Raw genomic sequence first — 17625 nt, forward strand, 5'->3', positions numbered from 1 at the left:
TCCCCAGAGACCCTGGCTGACAGAGGAGGTGTTCAGGATGGTTGAGAAAAAGCGACAGGCCCACTGTCATCGGCTACAGAATCTCACGTCAGAGAATGAGAAGGCTTACCGCAGCCTTCGCTAGGAGGTTCGGAGAGCCATGAGGCACTGCAAGGATGGGTGGTGCTCGCGGGTTGCTGAGGAGATGGAGTCTGCCTCAGTGGCCCGTGATCACAAATCTCTATTTAACTCCATCAAAAAAGTAACCTGCAGCGCCACACCTATTACCATCATTAGGGGAAAAAAACGGTGATCCAATCTCCGACCCCCAGGAACAGGTTTGCAGATTTGCTGAGCATTTCTGTGAGGTCCTGGGGGAGGGAAAGTCCCTCAGCCAGGAAAACATCGTGGCACAAAGTGAGGATGACCCTGCTGAGGCTGCGGTGCCTCAAATATTGGAAGAAGGCACCCCCTGTGAGTGGCTGGCTGAGGTGCCATCTGTTGAGGAAGTACTGAAGGCGATCCGGAGTCTTAGACCAGGAAAGGCAGCGGGCAGAGATGATCTCCCAAGCGAAATGCTGAGGGAGGGTGACGTTTGTGCACAGACTGCCCTATATGACATCATAACAACAGTCTGGACCACTGGACGGGTTCCGCAGGATTGGAAGGATGCCCTGGTGGTCCCCCTTTTTAAGAAGGGGGACCGCACAGACTGTAACAACTACAGGGGCATCTCGCTCCTCAGTGTGCCGGGAAAGGTCCTGGCAAGGATTATTCAGCATCGCCTTGCCAGGCACGCTGAGGAGAGGCTTGCGGAGCCCCAATGCGGTTTCAGGAAAGGGCGATCCTGCACAGATGCCATATTTTCTTTCCGTCTTCTACAGCAGAGGTGTAGGGAATTCCAACAAGACCTACATCTCTGCTTTATTGACCTGGTCAAGGCCTATGATACCATCAGTAGGCCTGGGCTCTGGGTTGTTCTTCATGCTTTTGGAGTACCTGACCCTCTGCTCACGATCATTAAGGACCTTTATGATGGTGAGCGGGCCCGGGTAAAACTACGTGGCCGGGAGTCAGAGCCATTCCCTGTACACCTTGGGGTGCGACAGGGATGTCCTCTGGCTCCCACATTATTTAACATCTCTTTTGACCACGTAGTTCGTGAAGCCTTCAATAGCTGTACCGGGGGAATCTTCATATGGTATAGATATAATGGGAGGCTGATCGATGCCCGGGTGCGGTCAAGGGATGGCTCCCTATTGCTCAACCACGTTATGTATGCTGATGATTTGGTAATAGCTGCTCATTCAGAGGAGGAGTTGGAGCCGCTGCTGCTGAGACTAGAGCGTGCCACTAAGAGGTAGGGCCTTACCATCAGCCCCACCAAAACTAAGCACCTGCCTGGGTATTTTGTACCATCGGACACTCCACCCCCACAACTCCCAATCGGTGATGGGGCAGTTGTGGAGAGAGTGGAGAGTTTCCCATACCTGGGCAGTGTGCTTATGACTGGCTCCAGTTTAACAGCAGAGGTCTCACTCCGAATCAGTCGAGCGGCAATATCTTTTCATCGGTTGTGTAACGCTGTGTGGAAGCTACCTGGTCTGTCGCTCCGCACTAAGCTTCAGGTCTTCTCGGCCACGGTCATTCCCTCCCTTCTCTACGCTTCCGAAACGTGGACCCCCCTAAATGGAACATCTTCGCCGGTTAGAAACATTTATGCTGGACTGCCTACGATCCATCCTAGGTTGTGTGAGGAGCTCACAAATCCTTGAAAGATCTGGGCAAGGTCCCATCGGTGAGCTCCTCCGGTGGGGAAGGCTGCGATGGCTGGGTCATGTAGCCCGCATGCCCAGCCACTGCATGCCGAAACAGCTTTTGTTCGGCCGGATTGAAGGGGCTAAGCGGGCGCGGCACGGGCTAGCGAAGAGATGGAGTAATGTGGTACAGGAGGACGTGGAGCTGAGTGGACTTAGTGTCAAGATCGGCCTCTGTGGAGGAGGCTCGTGAAGGATGCTACTGGGCAGTTGGAGGTAGTCGCCCTCCAACAACAACGGAGGGCGGAGGAGCGACGCTCAAGACAACGAGCGGAGCGCCGGGTGGCTAAAGCACAGCAGGTTGCCACAGTAGGGTGCACAGGTGGTGCATCAGCCAGTCATCTCAGTCAGTCGACCCGTGGCACCTGGGTCTGCCCCGTGACCTCCTGCCAGCGGGCGTTCGACACTTCACGTGGCCTCAGGGTGCACATAGCCTGGCACAAGCGTCGTGGTGACGTCACCGCAACTTAGTGGCGAATGGCGGTTGTTGCTGTTGTTGTTGTGTGTGTGTCTCTATGTCTGTGTGTGTGTGTCTCTATGTCTCTGTGTGTGTGTATCTATGTCTCTGTGTGTGTCTCTATGTCTGTGTGTGTATGTGTCTCTATGTCTGTGTGTGTGCCTCTATGTCTGTGTGTGTGTGTCTCTATGTCTGTGTGTGTGTCTCTATGTCCGTGTGTGTGTGTCTCTATGTCTGTGTGTGTCTCTATGTCTGTGTGTGTGTCTCTATGTTTGTGTGTGTCTCTGTGTCTCTATGTTTGTGTGTGTCTCTGTGTGTGTGTCTCTATATCTGTGTGTGTCTCTATATCTGTGTGTGTCTCTATGTCTGTGTGTGTGTCTCTATGTCTGTGTGTGTGTGTCTCTGTGTCTGTGTGTGTGTCTCTCTATGTGTGTGTCTCTATGTGTCTGTGTGTGTCTCTATGTGTGTGTGTCTCTATGTGTCTGTCTCTATGTGTGTGTGTCTCTATGTGTCTGTGTGTGTGTCTCTATCTCTGTGAGTGTGTGTGTGTCTCTATCTCTGTTAGTGTGTGTCTCTATGTCTGTGTGTGTGTCTCTATGTCTGTGTGTGTGTCTCTATCTCTGTGAGTGTGTGTGTCTCTATGTGTCTCTGTGAGTGTGTGTGTCTCTATCTCTGTGAGTATGTGTGTGTCTCTATCTCTGTGAGTGTGTGTCTCTATCTCTGTGAGTGTGTGTGTGTCTCTATCTCTGTGAGTGTGTGTGTGTCTCTATCTCTGTGAGTGTGTGTGTCTCTATCTCTGTGAGTGTGTGTGTCTATCTCTGTGAATGTGTGTCTCTATCTCTGTGAGTGTGTGTGTGTCTCTATGTGTCTCTGTGAGTGTGTCTCTGTGTGTGTGAGTCGACGGAGGACATTGAGGACATCAAGAGGGCCCAGGCTCTCTCTGTCTCTCTCTCTATCTGTCTCTCTATCTTGCTCTCTGTCTATCTCTCTGTGTGTGTGTCTTTGTGTGTCTCGGTGTGAGTAGACGGAGGACATTGAGGTAATCAGCAAGAAGGCCCAGGCTCTGCCCAAGCAGAACACCGCAAGGCCTCGCCTTGTCGTCTTCACCCAGGGCAAGGACCCCACGGTGGTGGCCAACGGTGAAGCCTGCAGACCCCCAACCCCCACCCCCCACTCTCTCGCTCTGTCTGTGTGTGGCGATGCGGTGTTCGTGTTGCGAGTGGCGGTGTTTGTGTTGTGAGTGGCGGTGTTTGTGTTGCGTGTGGCGGTGTTTGTGTTGCGAGTGGCGGTGTTTGTGTTGCGTGTGGCGGTGTTTGTGTTGCGAGTGGCGGTGTTTGTCTTGCGAGTGGCGGTAAGAACCTCGCGACCAGAGTTCGATTTCCGCTCGCAGCCAACACCGCTAACGATTATCTGAACCGGTCCCGGGCCATGAAACGAGTTTGCTGGTGCAGCGGCGTGTAGTAAACATCGTCACTGGGGAGACGAAGGCGTGGTACTGTACACCCACCCCCTCGTATGCCACGGTGCCGGCCTTCACAGGTGCTGGTCGCTAACAGCACTTGCCCCTACAGCCTGTTGCATGCTACGTGGGGACATTTGTCTTGACGCTTCGCTCGATGTGTGCTTTTGCTGCTGGCAGCAATCAAAATTGGTTTTAAATTCTGTCTCAGTCTCTCTGTTTCTCTGTCGTACACAGAGAGGCAGAGAGGCACGCACAGACACAAACACACACACACGCAGAGAGAGATAGGTACAGCGATTGTCTTGTACACACGGAGAGAGAGAGAGATATGCACAGCGGAGGGTCATAGAGATTCTCTCGCACACGCGCAGATATATACGGCACAGAGATGAGATACGCGCATAGGAGATGTGAACAGAGATCGTCTCACACACAGAGATACGCACAGAGACACACACTCAGAGACGACAAAGACAAAGATCCCCCGTATAGCCCGTAACAGACTGTAGGGGCAAGTGCTGTTCGCGAGCACCTATCAAGGCCGGCACGGCACACGAGGTGGGGTGGGTGGCCAGCACCACGCCCGGACGCCTTTGTCTCCCTAGCAGGCGATGTTTACACATCACACCGGGTACTCATTGAGGCCGAGTCGACCTAGTGGAGGCCCAGGAACCGGTTCAGATAATCGTCACCGGTGTCGCCAGGTTCGTAGCGCGGCGTGGCGCTAACCGCTGCACTACCGCACTGCATACCCAGAGATACGCACAGAGACACAGACGCAGAGATACGCACAGAGATTGTCTCGCACACACACACACACAGAGTGAGCTACACACACACACAGAGTGAGCTACGCACACACACACAGAGTGAGCTACACACACACACAGAGTGAGCTACACACACACACAGAGTGAGCTACGCACACACACAGAGTGAGCTACACACACACACAGAGTGAGCTAAACACACACACAGAGTGAGCTACACACACACACAGAGTGAGCTACACACAGACACACACACACCGAGTGAGCTACACACAGAGAGACACACACACAGAGTGAGCTACACACACACACAGAGTGAGCTACACACACACACAGAGTGAGCTACACACACACACACAGAGTGAGCTACACACAGAGACACACACACAGAGTGAGCTACACACAGAGACACACAGAGAGACACACACACAGAGTGAGCTACACACACACAGAGTGAGCTACACACACACACAGAGTGAGCCACACACACACACAGAGTGAGCTACGCACACACAGAGTGAGCTACACACAGAGAGACACACACACAGAGTGAGCTACACACACACACACAGAGTGAGCTACACACAGAGACACACACACAGAGTGAGCTACACACACACAGAGTGAGCTACACACAGAGAGACACACACAGTGAGCTACACACAGAGATACACACACACACACACAGAGTGAGCTACGCACAGCGAGACACACACACAGAGTGAGCTACACACAGAGACACACACACCCACACAGAGTGAGCTACACACAGAGACACACACACACACACAGTGAGCTACGCACAGAGACACACACAGAGTGAGCTACACACACACACAGAGTGAGCTACACACACACACAGAGTGAGCTACACACATACACAGAGTGAGCTACACACAGAGACACACACACAGAGTGAGCTACACACAGAGACACACACACACAGAGAGACACACACACACAGAGTGAGCTACACACACACAGAGTGAGCTACACACACACAGAGTGAGCTACACACACACACAGAGTGAGCTACACACACACACAGAGTGAGCTACACACACACACAGAGTGAGCTCCACACATACACAGAGTGAGCTACACACACACACAGAGTGAGCTACACACACACACAGAGTGAGCTACGCACACACACACAGAGTGAGCTACACACAGAGACACACACACAGTGAGCTACACACAGAGACACACACACACCCACACAGAGTGAGCTACACACAGAGACACACACACACAGTGAGCTACGCACAGAGAGACACACACACACAGAGTGAGCTACACACAGAGACACACACACACACAGAGTGAGCTACACACAGAGACACACACACACCCACACAGAGTGAGCTACGCACAGAGACACACACACACAGTGAGCTACGCACAGAGACACACACAGAGTGAGCTACACACAGAGACACACACACACAGTGAGCTACGCACAGAGAGACACACACACACAGAGTGAGCTACACACATAGAGACACACACACACAGTGAGCTACGCACAGAGAGACACACACACACACAGTGAGCTACACACACACACAGAGTGAGCTACACACATAGAGACACACACACACAGTGAGCTACGCACAGCGAGACACACACACACAGTGAGCTACGCACAGAGACACACAGAGACACAGAGTGAGCTACACACAGAGAGAGACACACACACACAGAGTGAGCTACACACAGAGAGACACACACACAGAGTGAGCTACACACACAGAGTGAGCTACACACAGAGACACACACACAGAGTGAGCTACACACGCACACACAGAGTGAGCTACACACACACACAGAGTGAGCTACACACACACACAGAGTGAGCTACACACACACACAGAGTGAGCTACACACAGAGACACACACACACACAGTGAGCTACGCACAGAGAGACACACACACACAGTGAGCTACACACACACACAGAGACACACACACAGAGTGAGCTACGCACAGAGAGACACACACACACAGTGAGCTACACACACACACAGAGACACACACACACAGAGTGAGCTACGCACAGAGACACACACAGAGTGAGCTACACACACACACAGAGACACACACACAGAGTGAGCTACACACACACACAGAGACACACACACACAGTGAGCTACGCACAGAGACACACACACACACAGTGAGCTACACACAGAGACACACACACACACAGTGAGCTACACACAGAGACACACACACAGTGAGCTACGCACAGAGAGACACACACACAGTGAGCTACACACACAGAGACACACACACACACAGTGAGCTACACACAGAGACACACACACAGAGTGAGCTACGCACACAGAGACACACACACACAGTGAGCTACACACACACAGTGAGCTACACACACACAGAGTGAGCTACACACAGAGAGACACACACACACACAGTGAGCTACACACACACAGTGAGCTACACACACACAGAGTGAGCTACGCACAGAGAGACACACACACAGAGTGAGCTACACACAGAGACACACACACAGAGTGAGCTACACACAGAGAGACACACACACAGAGTGAGCTACACACACACACACACACAGAGTGAGCTACACACACACAGTGAGCTACACACACACAGAGTGAGCTACACACAGAGAGACACACACACACACAGTGAGCTACACACACACAGTGAGCTACACACACACAGAGTGAGCTACGCACAGAGAGACACACACACAGAGTGAGCTACACACAGAGACACACACACAGAGTGAGCTACACACAGAGACACACACACACAGAGTGAGCTACACACACACACACACACAGAGTGAGCTACACACACACAGTGAGCTACACACACACAGAGTGAGCTACGCACAGAGAGACACACACACAGAGTGAGCTACACACAGAGACACACACACAGAGTGAGCTACACACAGAGAGACACACACACAGAGTGAGCTACACACACACACACAGAGTGAGCTACACACACACAGTGAGCTACACACACACAGAGTGAGCTACACACAGAGAGACACACACACAGAGTGAGCTACACACAGAGACACACACACAGAGTGAGCTACACACAGAGAGACACACACACAGAGTGAGCTACACACACACACACAGAGTGAGCTACACACACACAGTGAGCTACACACACACAGAGTGAGCTACACACAGAGAGACACACACACACAGACAGGACCCAACAGAGGAGATAAGCCCAGAAGCTTCAGGTCTTTTCGGCCACGCTCGTCATGCCCCTCTCTTCTCTACGCTTGCGAAACGTGGAACCCTCTAAATGGAGAAACATCTCCACCGGTTAGAAATATTCAGGCTGGCCCTTCCCACGAACCCTCCTGGCTTGAAACCTGCAGGCTGGATTGTGAGCTTGTTCTCCATTATGTGTGCGTGTCTCTGTGTTTCTATCTTCATGTGTATGCTGCTAGCTTCACTACCACCCGGCTTCTTCGGCCGGGGACTTGGATTCTTGTCTTGGATTAATACACGGCCTACGCGGAGGGTTGGAGGGGGGGTGGTGGGGGGGGGGTGACGTCAGCAGGCACACTGCGTGACGCTGCCGCATGCGGGTGACGTCACAGACGTGACGTCACATCTGTGACGTCACCGCTCGCTTGCCGTGCAATATATTACATCCATTATTGCGCCCCCCCCGCCGCCCCCCAAAATACAAAAGTATATTTTTATACTTTTTGCATTGTGTACAGTCTGGAAGCTACCCACATGCCAAATTTTAAGTTTGTTGCATGTCGGGAAGTATGCTAAACATTTTGAACAGACACACATTCACAAATTTCTCTTTTATATATATAGATGTATGTGTAACAATCTGTCTCTCTCCCCGTCTCTCCCTGTTTCTGTATCCCCCTCCCTGTCTGTCTCTCTCTCCCTGTCTCTCTCCCTCCCCGTCTCTCTCTCTCCTTGTCTCTCTCTCTCCCTGTCTCTCTCCCTGTCTCTCTCCCTCCCTGTCTCTCCCTGTCTCTGTCTCCCTCCCTGTCTGTCTCTCTCTCCCTGTCTCTCTCTGTCTCCCTCCCCGTCTCTGTCTCTCCTTGTCTCTCTCTCCCCCTGTCTCTCTCCTTCCCTGTCTCTCCCTGTCTCTGTCTCCCTCCCTGTCTCTGTCTCCCTCCCTGTCTCTCTCTCCCTCCCTGTCTCTCCCTATCTCCCTCCCTCTCTGTCTCCCTCTCTGTCTCTCTCCCTGTCTCTCTCTCTGTCTTTTCCTCCTTGTCTGTCTCTCTCTCTGTCTCTCCGTCTCTCTCCTTGAATCTCTGTCTCTCTCTCTGTCTCTCCCTGTTTCCGTATCCCCCTCCCTGTATGCCTCTCTCTCCCTTCTCTCTCTGTCCCCCTCCCCGTCTCTCTCCCTCCCCGTCTGTCTCTCCTTGTCTCCCTGTCTCTCTCCCTCCCTGTCTCTCCCTCCTTGTCTGTCTCTCCCTGTCTGTCTGTCTCTCTCTCTCTCTGTCTCTCTCTCTCTAGGCAAGGAAGTGAGACTCTTCTCCGTCTTGCCAATCAAGCCGGAGGAGATCATCGACACCAACGGTGCTGGAGACGCCTTCGTTGGAGGTGAGACTCCCCGTGTCTCATCGTGTCTTACTGTGTCTCCCCTGCGTCTCTCTCTCTCTCCCCAGTCTCTCCCTGTGTCTCCTCCGTCTCTCCCAGTGTGTCTCCCAGTGTCTCCGCCGCTTCTCATCGTGCCTCACCGTGTCTCCCCGTGTCTCCCCCGTCTCTCTGTGTCTCCCCGCTTCTCACCGTGCCTCCCCGTGTCTCACCGTGTCTCCCCCGTGTCTCTCCGTGTCTCCCCCGTGTCTCTCCGTGTCTCCCACGTCTCTCCCCGTGTCTCCCCATCTCTCCCCGTGTCTCTCCGTGTCTCCCCCATCTCTCCCCGTGTCTCTCCCATGTCTCTCCCCGTGTCTCTCCCGTGTCTCTCCCCGTGTCTCTCCCCGTGTCTCTCCCCGTGTCTCTCCCCGTGTCTCTCCCCGTGTCTCTCCCCGTGTCTCTCCCCGTGTCTCTCCCCGTGTCTCCCCGTGTCTCTCCGTGTCTCCCCGTGTCTCTCCCCGTGTCTCTCCCCGTGTCTCCCCCCGTGTCTCCCCGTGTCTCCCCGTCTCTCCCGTGTCTCCCCATGTCTCCATGTCGCCCCGAGTCTCTCCCCTTGTGTGTGTCTCTCTCTGTGTACCTCTTGTGTGTCTATATCTGCGTGTGTGTGTGTGTGTCTCCGGCTGTGTCTATCTAGGCTTCCTGTCTAAGTTGGTGATGGAGTGTCCGCTAGAGGAGTGTATCCGAGCTGGTCACTACACAGCCAACACTGTCATCAGGCGCTCAGGATGCACCCTGCCTGCCCTGCCGGACTTCCACTGATACACAGATACATACTGATACACACACTCTGATACACACACACTCTGATACATACTGATACACACACACTCTGATACACACACACACACTGATACATACTGATACACACACTCTGATACACACACACACACTGATACATACTGATACACACACTCTCTGATACACACACACACACTGATACATACTGATACACACACACTCTGATACACACACACACACTGATACATACTGATACACACACACTCTGATACACACACACACTGATACATACTGATACACACACACTCTGATACACACACACACACTGATACATACATACACAGAGATATATACACACACACAGATGCATACACACGGATACATAGACACATTCATACAGACTGATGCATACTGATACAAACCCGCTCACTAATTCACCCACCTTATCACCCACTCACTCACCCACTCACTCACCCACCCACTCACCCACCCACTCACTCACTCACCCATCCACTCACTCATACACTCACTCACCCACTCACTCATACACTCACTCACACACTCACCCACTCACCCACCTACTCACTCACCCACTCACCCACTCACTCTCACCCACTCACTCACTCATCCACCCACTCAGCCATCCACTCACCCACCCACCCACTCACTCACCCACCCACTCACTCACCCACCCACTCACCCACCCACTCACTCACCCACTCACCCACCCACTCACCCACTCACCCACCTACTCACTCACCCACCCACTCACTCACCCACCCACTCACCCACCCACCCACCCACTCACTCACCCACTCACTCAGCCTGTACACACATTGCCAACCTCCCACCCCTCCCTGCGATCTCCGAATGGACTGATCCACCAGCTCATCCCCACTGCCCCTGGTTCTCCAGACTGTGCCATTCTATGATGATTCACACCAACCCATCCACTCTCCCACTCATTAATTCACCCACTCACTCATTCACCCACCCACTCATCCACACATGAATTCACCCACCCACCCACTCATTCACCCACTCGTTCATTTATCCACTTATTAATTTACCCAAATAATTAATTCACACATTAATTCACCCATTCATTCAACGACTAATTTATTCAACCACGAATTCACCTACTCAGTCACTCATTCATTTACCCGCTAATTCATTCACACAATAATTCACGCACTCCCCGATTCACTAATCTACCCACTCAGTCTATACGCACAATGATACCCCCCCCCCTTACCAACTAATGGACCCATCCACCCTGCTCGGTCCTCACTGCCCCTGTTTCTCTGGACTGTGCCATTCCTTCCCTACCCTGGGGGGGTGGGGGAGGGTGCTGGGGGTATAGAGGGTTAAACCCGGTACGATTATATTATCAGTCACTGCTGTTGAAAATTGGTACTCGCGTCTCGGTGTGTGTGTGAGAGAGACAGTGTCTCTGTCTCCCTGTCTGTGTCTCCCTGTCTCTGTCTCTGTGTGTGTGAGAGAGAGAGACAGTGTCTTTGTGTGTGTCTCTGTCTGTGTGTGAGAGAGAGACTGTCTCTGTATGTCTCTCTGTGTGAGAGACTATGTCTCTGTATGTCTCCCTGTCTCTGCGTCCCTCTGTGTGTGTGAGAGATAGAGACAGTGTCTCTGTGTGTCTCTGGCTCTCTGTCTCTGTGTGAGAGACTGTCTCTGTATGTCTCCCTGTCTCTGCGTCCCTCTGTGTGTGTGAGAGATAGAGACAGTGTATTTGTGTGTGTCTCTGGCTCTCTGTGTGTGAGAGAGAGAGAGACAATATCTCTGTATGCGAGTGTCATCTCTCTGTCTCTCTCTGTGTGTTTGGCTGTCTGTCTTTGTAGCTCTCCCTGTCTCTTGCTTGTCTCCCTCTCTCTGTCTCGTATCTCTCTCTCTCAATCTGCCTCTCTCTCTGTGGCTCTCACGTCTTTTTAGCTCACTCTTTCTCAGTGTCTGTCGCTTACAGACTTTCTAATGTGACCTGCTGCTGCTGCTGATGATAATGACGATGATGTCCGTCTTTTATTCTTTTGCCGAGGAGGGAGACGCACAAAAAATAAAGACAAAGATCCCCCGTGTAGTCTGTAACAGTCTGTTGGGGCAAGTTCTCTTAGCGAGCGCCTATGAAGGCTACCGGCACTGTGGCTACACACAGAGGGGGTGGGTGGCCAGCACCACACCACGCCGTCTTTGTCTCTTACCCAGTGGGCGATGTTTACTACACCACCACCAATGTACCAGGTTACTCAGTTGAGCCTGAGTCGACCTAGGGGAGGCCCAGGACCGGTTCAGACAATCGTCACCGGTGTTGACCGTGAGCGGGGAAATCGAACTCGGCCAGCCAGGCTCGTTGCGCTAACTGCTGCACCACCACTCCCCGCGCACACTGCCTTCGAGATGTCGTCACGGCAACCCGAGTTCAATTCCCGCCCACGGCCACCGACACCGGTGACAATGATCTGAACTGGTACCTGGGCCTCCCCTAGGTCGACTCAGCCTCGAATACCCGGTGGCGACGTGTAAACGTGTAAACGTCGCCACCGGGGAGACAAAGGCAGCCGGGCGTGGCGCTGGCCACCCACCCACCTCGTGGTGTAGCCACAGCTCCGGCAGCCCTTCACAGGTGCCGCCGCCACTCGCCACTAACGGCCACTTGCCCCTACAGCCTGTTAGAGGCTAACGCGCGGGGTAAAGGGATTTTTTTTGTCTTTGTGTTCACGGGTATTGTCTATGGGGGGCTGTGGTGGCTCACGTGGCTCGCGTGGGTGGCTACGGTGGGGGGGTTATTACGGACTTCACAGTGGCCGAATCCTCTTCCCCACCCCCCAGCCCGGCCGAGGTAACGCTTAACCACCCGCTAGGATCTGTGATTTTTTTTTTGACATTTTAAGATTCTTCCTATTTTGATTCCCGTTGCTGTCAGTTCTCCATGCTCGGATCGGGAATAAACATTTATATTGATCTCCCACGACGCGGACGACGCGGAAGACGCGGACGCTCCGTTTGGTCATGAATTTTTTTTCGTTCACAGAGGACGTTAACCCCTTTTTTTACCGTGGTGCTGTGGGGTTTGTGTGTCCCAATGACCGTCTTCGGCGCTATGTCGCCTGCAGTCTTGTGCTCCTGGTTAGGGGGCTCACCTTGGCGAAACAGATCTGTGGGCAGGTTCCATCCCAGACAAATAACGCTCCAAACGAAAGCCCCCGTCGTGAATGGTTCCAAAATGTGAAAATCGGAGAGAACCTCACCAGGACGACAAGGTATACCGGGGACACACACCTCCCCCACCTCCCCCGGAGCCAGGCCTTGGGGTGGTGTTCGCCAGCAGGCACCTCGTGGCCTGGTGATCCCCACGGAACCCGGTCGGGGGCCCAGCCCCGAATGGCTGCGTGGCGCCGCCGTCCTGTGGCCCCACCATCCGCAGGGTGAAGAGTGGGGGGGGGGGGGGCAGAGGCTGGACGTTGGCAATGGGCGCCCGCTATCGGGACGTGGAATGTCGCGTCACCGGGGGAGGGTGGTGGGTTGGGGGGACGAGCCGGAGGTGGAAAGGTTCCGGACTGTGTGGCGTCGAGGCTCGCCTCCACACACAGCATTGGCGCTGGAACCAGACTTCTCGCCCTCGGGGGCGGTCTATCCCGGAGTAAACCCCTTGGTTAAGAGGCTCCAGGCGAATCGTGTGGGGGGGGGGATACTCGCAAGGTCCCCGGCTGGGCGCTGTTCAATTGGAGTTTTGTCCCAGCGGATGAGAGGGCGGCCTCAAACGAGACTTGGGATCTCGGAGAGGGAAAACGCTCGTGAGCAAACCAGCAGCTCAGGAGTGTCCGGCCTTCTCGGAGACGGTGGGTGGGTGCAGTGCTCGACCGAGCGTCCGCCTACCGGCTCCGTGATCTTACTGGGCGACTCCAATGCTCGCGTGGGAAACGATGGAGATACCTGGAGGGGAGTGATTGGGAGGAATGCCCCCCGCCCCGTTCCCGATCTGAACCCGAACGGTGAGATGTTATTGGAATTCTGCGCTAGTAACAATGTCAACAGGGAGACGCCACGTTCGAACACAAGGATGCTCGTAAGCGATTTGAAGCTGCGTGACTTTGCCCAAAGAACCAGTGGGTATGCTCATAGGTGCTTGGTACCAGAGAACCGTGTTAGTGTCGTCGGACTTCGGGATGTATGCTGTGAACACTCGGGTGGACGGAGGGGCAGGGCTGTCAACTGATCCACCGCCAGTCGAACCGGACGCTTGTGGCGCTGACTCGGTAGACGCCGAAGGCTCAAACGAATTGGTTGCGGGTTTGCTGGGTGCATCCGGTGGAAGACCCAGTGCAGAAAGATTACGACTGCCACCTCGGGGGGGGAAAACTTCGACACTTCGGGGCAGTTGGTGCCTGTCATGGCGGCAACCCTAGGAGCCTCCTCGCTGGTGGACACCAGTGTTGGGGGAGTAAATTGTCAAGTTGAAGAAGGAGGCTTTCCGAGCTATGCTCGGGTGGGGAAAAAAAAGGTCTCCCGACTCGATTGAGAGTTACCGGCCTGCCAAGAGGGTGGCAGCGGTAGCAAGTCGCAGCATGAGAGGCGTTTTGAAGAGGCCATAGAGAGGGACGACTGGGCAACCTCAAAAGATGTTCTTTGGTTCTTTCGGTAAAGTCACGTAGAATGAGAATAAAATAATAAATTGATAAAATAAAATAACACAATATTTATTAATATTATTAATATTATTGTGTTATTTTATTTTATCAATAAAATAACACAATTTATTATTTTATTCTCATTCTACGTGACTTTACCGAAAGAACCAAAGAAGATGAATCATTGCAGTCACGAAAGCTTTAAATCGAAAGCCTCAAAGATGTTCCGGCAAAACCAAAGCCTCAGGTGGGGTCGACAGGACATGGCCCAGGCTGTTCTCAGTAAGGGGGGCGGGGGGAGGGTGTAACGTTAACCTCAACTAAGTTAGATAGTCGTCAAGTGAAAGGAACACTTTGAGGAGCTCCTCAACCTGGTGGTTAGCCCTAGAAACAGCTGGTGGGGAGGGGGAGATCGAATCCACCACGGCTGCTGAGGTCGCTGCTGCGGTCGAGGGCCTTCGTAGCGGCAAAGCTGCTGCTGGGGTGGACGAGGTTCACCCAGAGTTGTTGAAAGCGCTGGACACTCCCATCACCCCTCAAATATGTGAGGGGGGAAACGTGCTGGTCAGTTGTTCCACGACCGTGACGTAATCCACGTTGTTCCTCCTCAAACCGAGGCTCGACCACCGGGCGTGGCCTCCTCCCCAGCGCTCCAGCACACAGCGATTTCAGCAGCCGCGATGGATCCGATCGCCCCCCCCACCAGCTGTTTCTAGGGCTAACCGCCAGGTTGAGGAGCTCTTCAAAGTGTTCCTTCCACTTGACGACTATCTAACTTAGTTGAGGTTAACGTTACACCCTCCCCCCCTTACTGAGAACAGCCTGGGCCATGTCCTGTCGACCCCACCTGAGGCTTTGGTTTTGCCGGAACATCTTTTGAGGCTGCCCAGTCGTCCCTCTCCATGGCCTCTCTTCGTGGTTAACAGGCCTCTTCAATGTTGCACGGAAGGCGACGGGCACGGGGTACCTCTGGATGGGGAAACCGGGATCGTCCTCATTTTTTTAAGAAAGGGGACCCAGAGGGTTCGCTCCCCGACTGCAGAGGGATCACACTCCTCAACGCCCCAGGTGAAGCCTCTGCTAGAGCGCTGGAGAGGAGGCTACGCCCGGTGGTCGAGCCTACGGATTCAGGAGGAACAACTTGGATTATGTCACGGTCGTGGAACAATCGACCAGCTCTTCTCCCTCTCGCATATTTGAGGGGTTATGGGAGTGCTTTTCCAGCTCATCTCTGCTTTGTGGTACTTGGAGAAGGCACGTGACCGTGTTCCCCCACAACCTCTTGTGGGAGTTGCTGTGGGAGTATGATTTACCGGGTGCCGCTTTTGCGTGCTATCTGGTCCCTCTACTCCCGGAGCGAGAGCCGTGTCCGTATTCTTGGTGTTTAATTAAAAAAGTAACCCACTGTAGGTGTTGGACACCGCCAAGGGTACGTCTTGTCTCCAACTCCTATTTGTGATTTTCACGGACGGGATATCAAGGCGCAGTCGGGGCATGGAGAGTGTCCAGTACGGGGGGCATGGAGGTGGCGTCGTCCCCTTTGCCTCGTCAGCCCGTGATCCCCAGCGTGCACTTGCGCGCGGTTTGATGCCGAGTGTGAAGCGGCTTGGGATGATCAGCGCCCCCCAAATCTGAGATCGTGGTTCACTCCCGGGAGATGGTGGGAGTGCGCTGTCTGGGTGATGGAGGGATGGTAGTGGGGGGTGGGGAACAGCTGCCCCTTAGTGGAAGAGTTTAAGCACCTCGGGGTCTCTTTCGCTGAGCGGTGGTAAGCGGGAGCGGGGGCCGAGTTCCCCGACAGAGCTCGCGGTTTACAGGTCGATCTACGCTCCCAAACTCACCCGTGGTCATGAGCTTCGGGTAGTGACCGAAAGGATGAGGTTGCGGGTACATAGGGGCCGCATTGAGAATCCCAGTCGGGGCAGGTCAGACAATAGACCACACAGCAGCAGCAATCATCGCTACCCCTACGACTACTGGCAGCAGACTGACACACAGGGACAGCTGCCACTGGGGGTGTCCCCTAGGCTATAGGACCACACAGCACCAACAATCATCGCTACCCCTACCACTAGTGTCAGCAGACTCACACACAGGGACAGCTGCCACAGGGGGTGTCCCCTAGGCTATAGGATCACACAGCAGCAGCGACCATCGCTACCCCTACTACTACTGGCAGCAGACTCACACACAGGGACAGCTGCCACAGGGGGTACCCCTAGGCTAGACTCAGCAGCAGAAGCGATCATCGCTATCCCTACTACTATTGCCAGTATGCCATAATAGAGGTTTTTTTAATTATATTGCATAAATGTGTTTATGTATCGTTAAACCCGCCACCACCCGACCACAGTCAATGTGTAAGGTTCGTCACGTGGTCTAATGACATTCATATATTCAGGGGGCGTCTATAAATGACGTCACGCGATTTTGGACGATTTTTGACACCCACCCCCCCCCGTCAAACGGCGTCACAAAAAGTCAGACCCCCCCCCTCAAATATGACGTCACAAAGCTCTGCCACCCCCCTCCCCCCCAAAACCATATTTCCATTTAGACAATAAAAAATGCTTCAAATGGCTTTAAACTATTGTCATTGTAGTGCGTATTTAATGTGGCGCTGCACTCTGATGTTGTAGGTAGAAAACATTTATTTGAAAAGTATATTTAATTAAGTTAGAACGTTGATTTAAAGCTTTCGTGACTGCAGGGATTCATATTCTTGGTTCTTTCGGTAAAGTCACCGCCACGAGGAAGGGAAACAATACAATAATACAAATATGAAAACAATACAATTCTCACGACGTTTCGCCAGCAACACAAGAAGCAATCATCATCAGGTGTGAAAACCACAGCAAGAAAATTTGAAAAAAGTGGCGTTTATTGTTAACGTTAGCACCACGGAGAGCGATTTGACATTTTGTTCAGATGGACGAGTCCATCTATGTTCGGAAAAGAGGAGGGGGGAGACGAAAAACAATGGATGCGGTCTGAAAGCCACCATAAGCGTGATCAATTAATTAAGACCCAAAATGGTTTATCAAATCCTTCCAATGACTGCTAAGCCAGAATCCATCTTCTCGGTTGAAATTGTCTCTGTGCTTGTATATGTGGATAGCCTCATGAACGAATCTCTC

General features: G+C 53.2%; 1 protein-coding gene across 4 annotated transcripts in view; it reads left to right on the plus strand.

Moving 5' to 3' along the window:
- Positions 1–12826, plus strand: part of ADK (adenosine kinase) — a 78605-nt gene extending 65779 nt beyond the window's left edge. For 3 of the 4 annotated variants that reach the window (XM_076054888.1, XM_076054886.1, XM_076054887.1), the window contains 3 exons: positions 3278–3392; positions 8991–9077; positions 9745–12826. In XM_076054888.1, coding sequence (XP_075911003.1) covers positions 3278–3392; positions 8991–9077; positions 9745–9869 — 327 coding nt within the window. In that variant the 3' untranslated portion in view covers positions 9870–12826. The remainder of the gene's footprint in view (positions 1–3277; positions 3393–8990; positions 9078–9744) is intronic. The other variant, XR_012930413.1, reaches the window with a different exon arrangement.
- Positions 12827–17625: the final 4799 nt, after the last annotated feature.

The sequence above is a fragment of the Petromyzon marinus genome, chromosome 68 (assembly GCF_048934315.1).
Source record: "Petromyzon marinus isolate PM22_M1 ecotype Great Lakes invasive population chromosome 68, UKy_Petmar_22M1.pri1.0, whole genome shotgun sequence".
In the NCBI taxonomy this organism is placed as follows: Eukaryota; Metazoa; Chordata; class Hyperoartia; order Petromyzontiformes; family Petromyzontidae; genus Petromyzon; species Petromyzon marinus.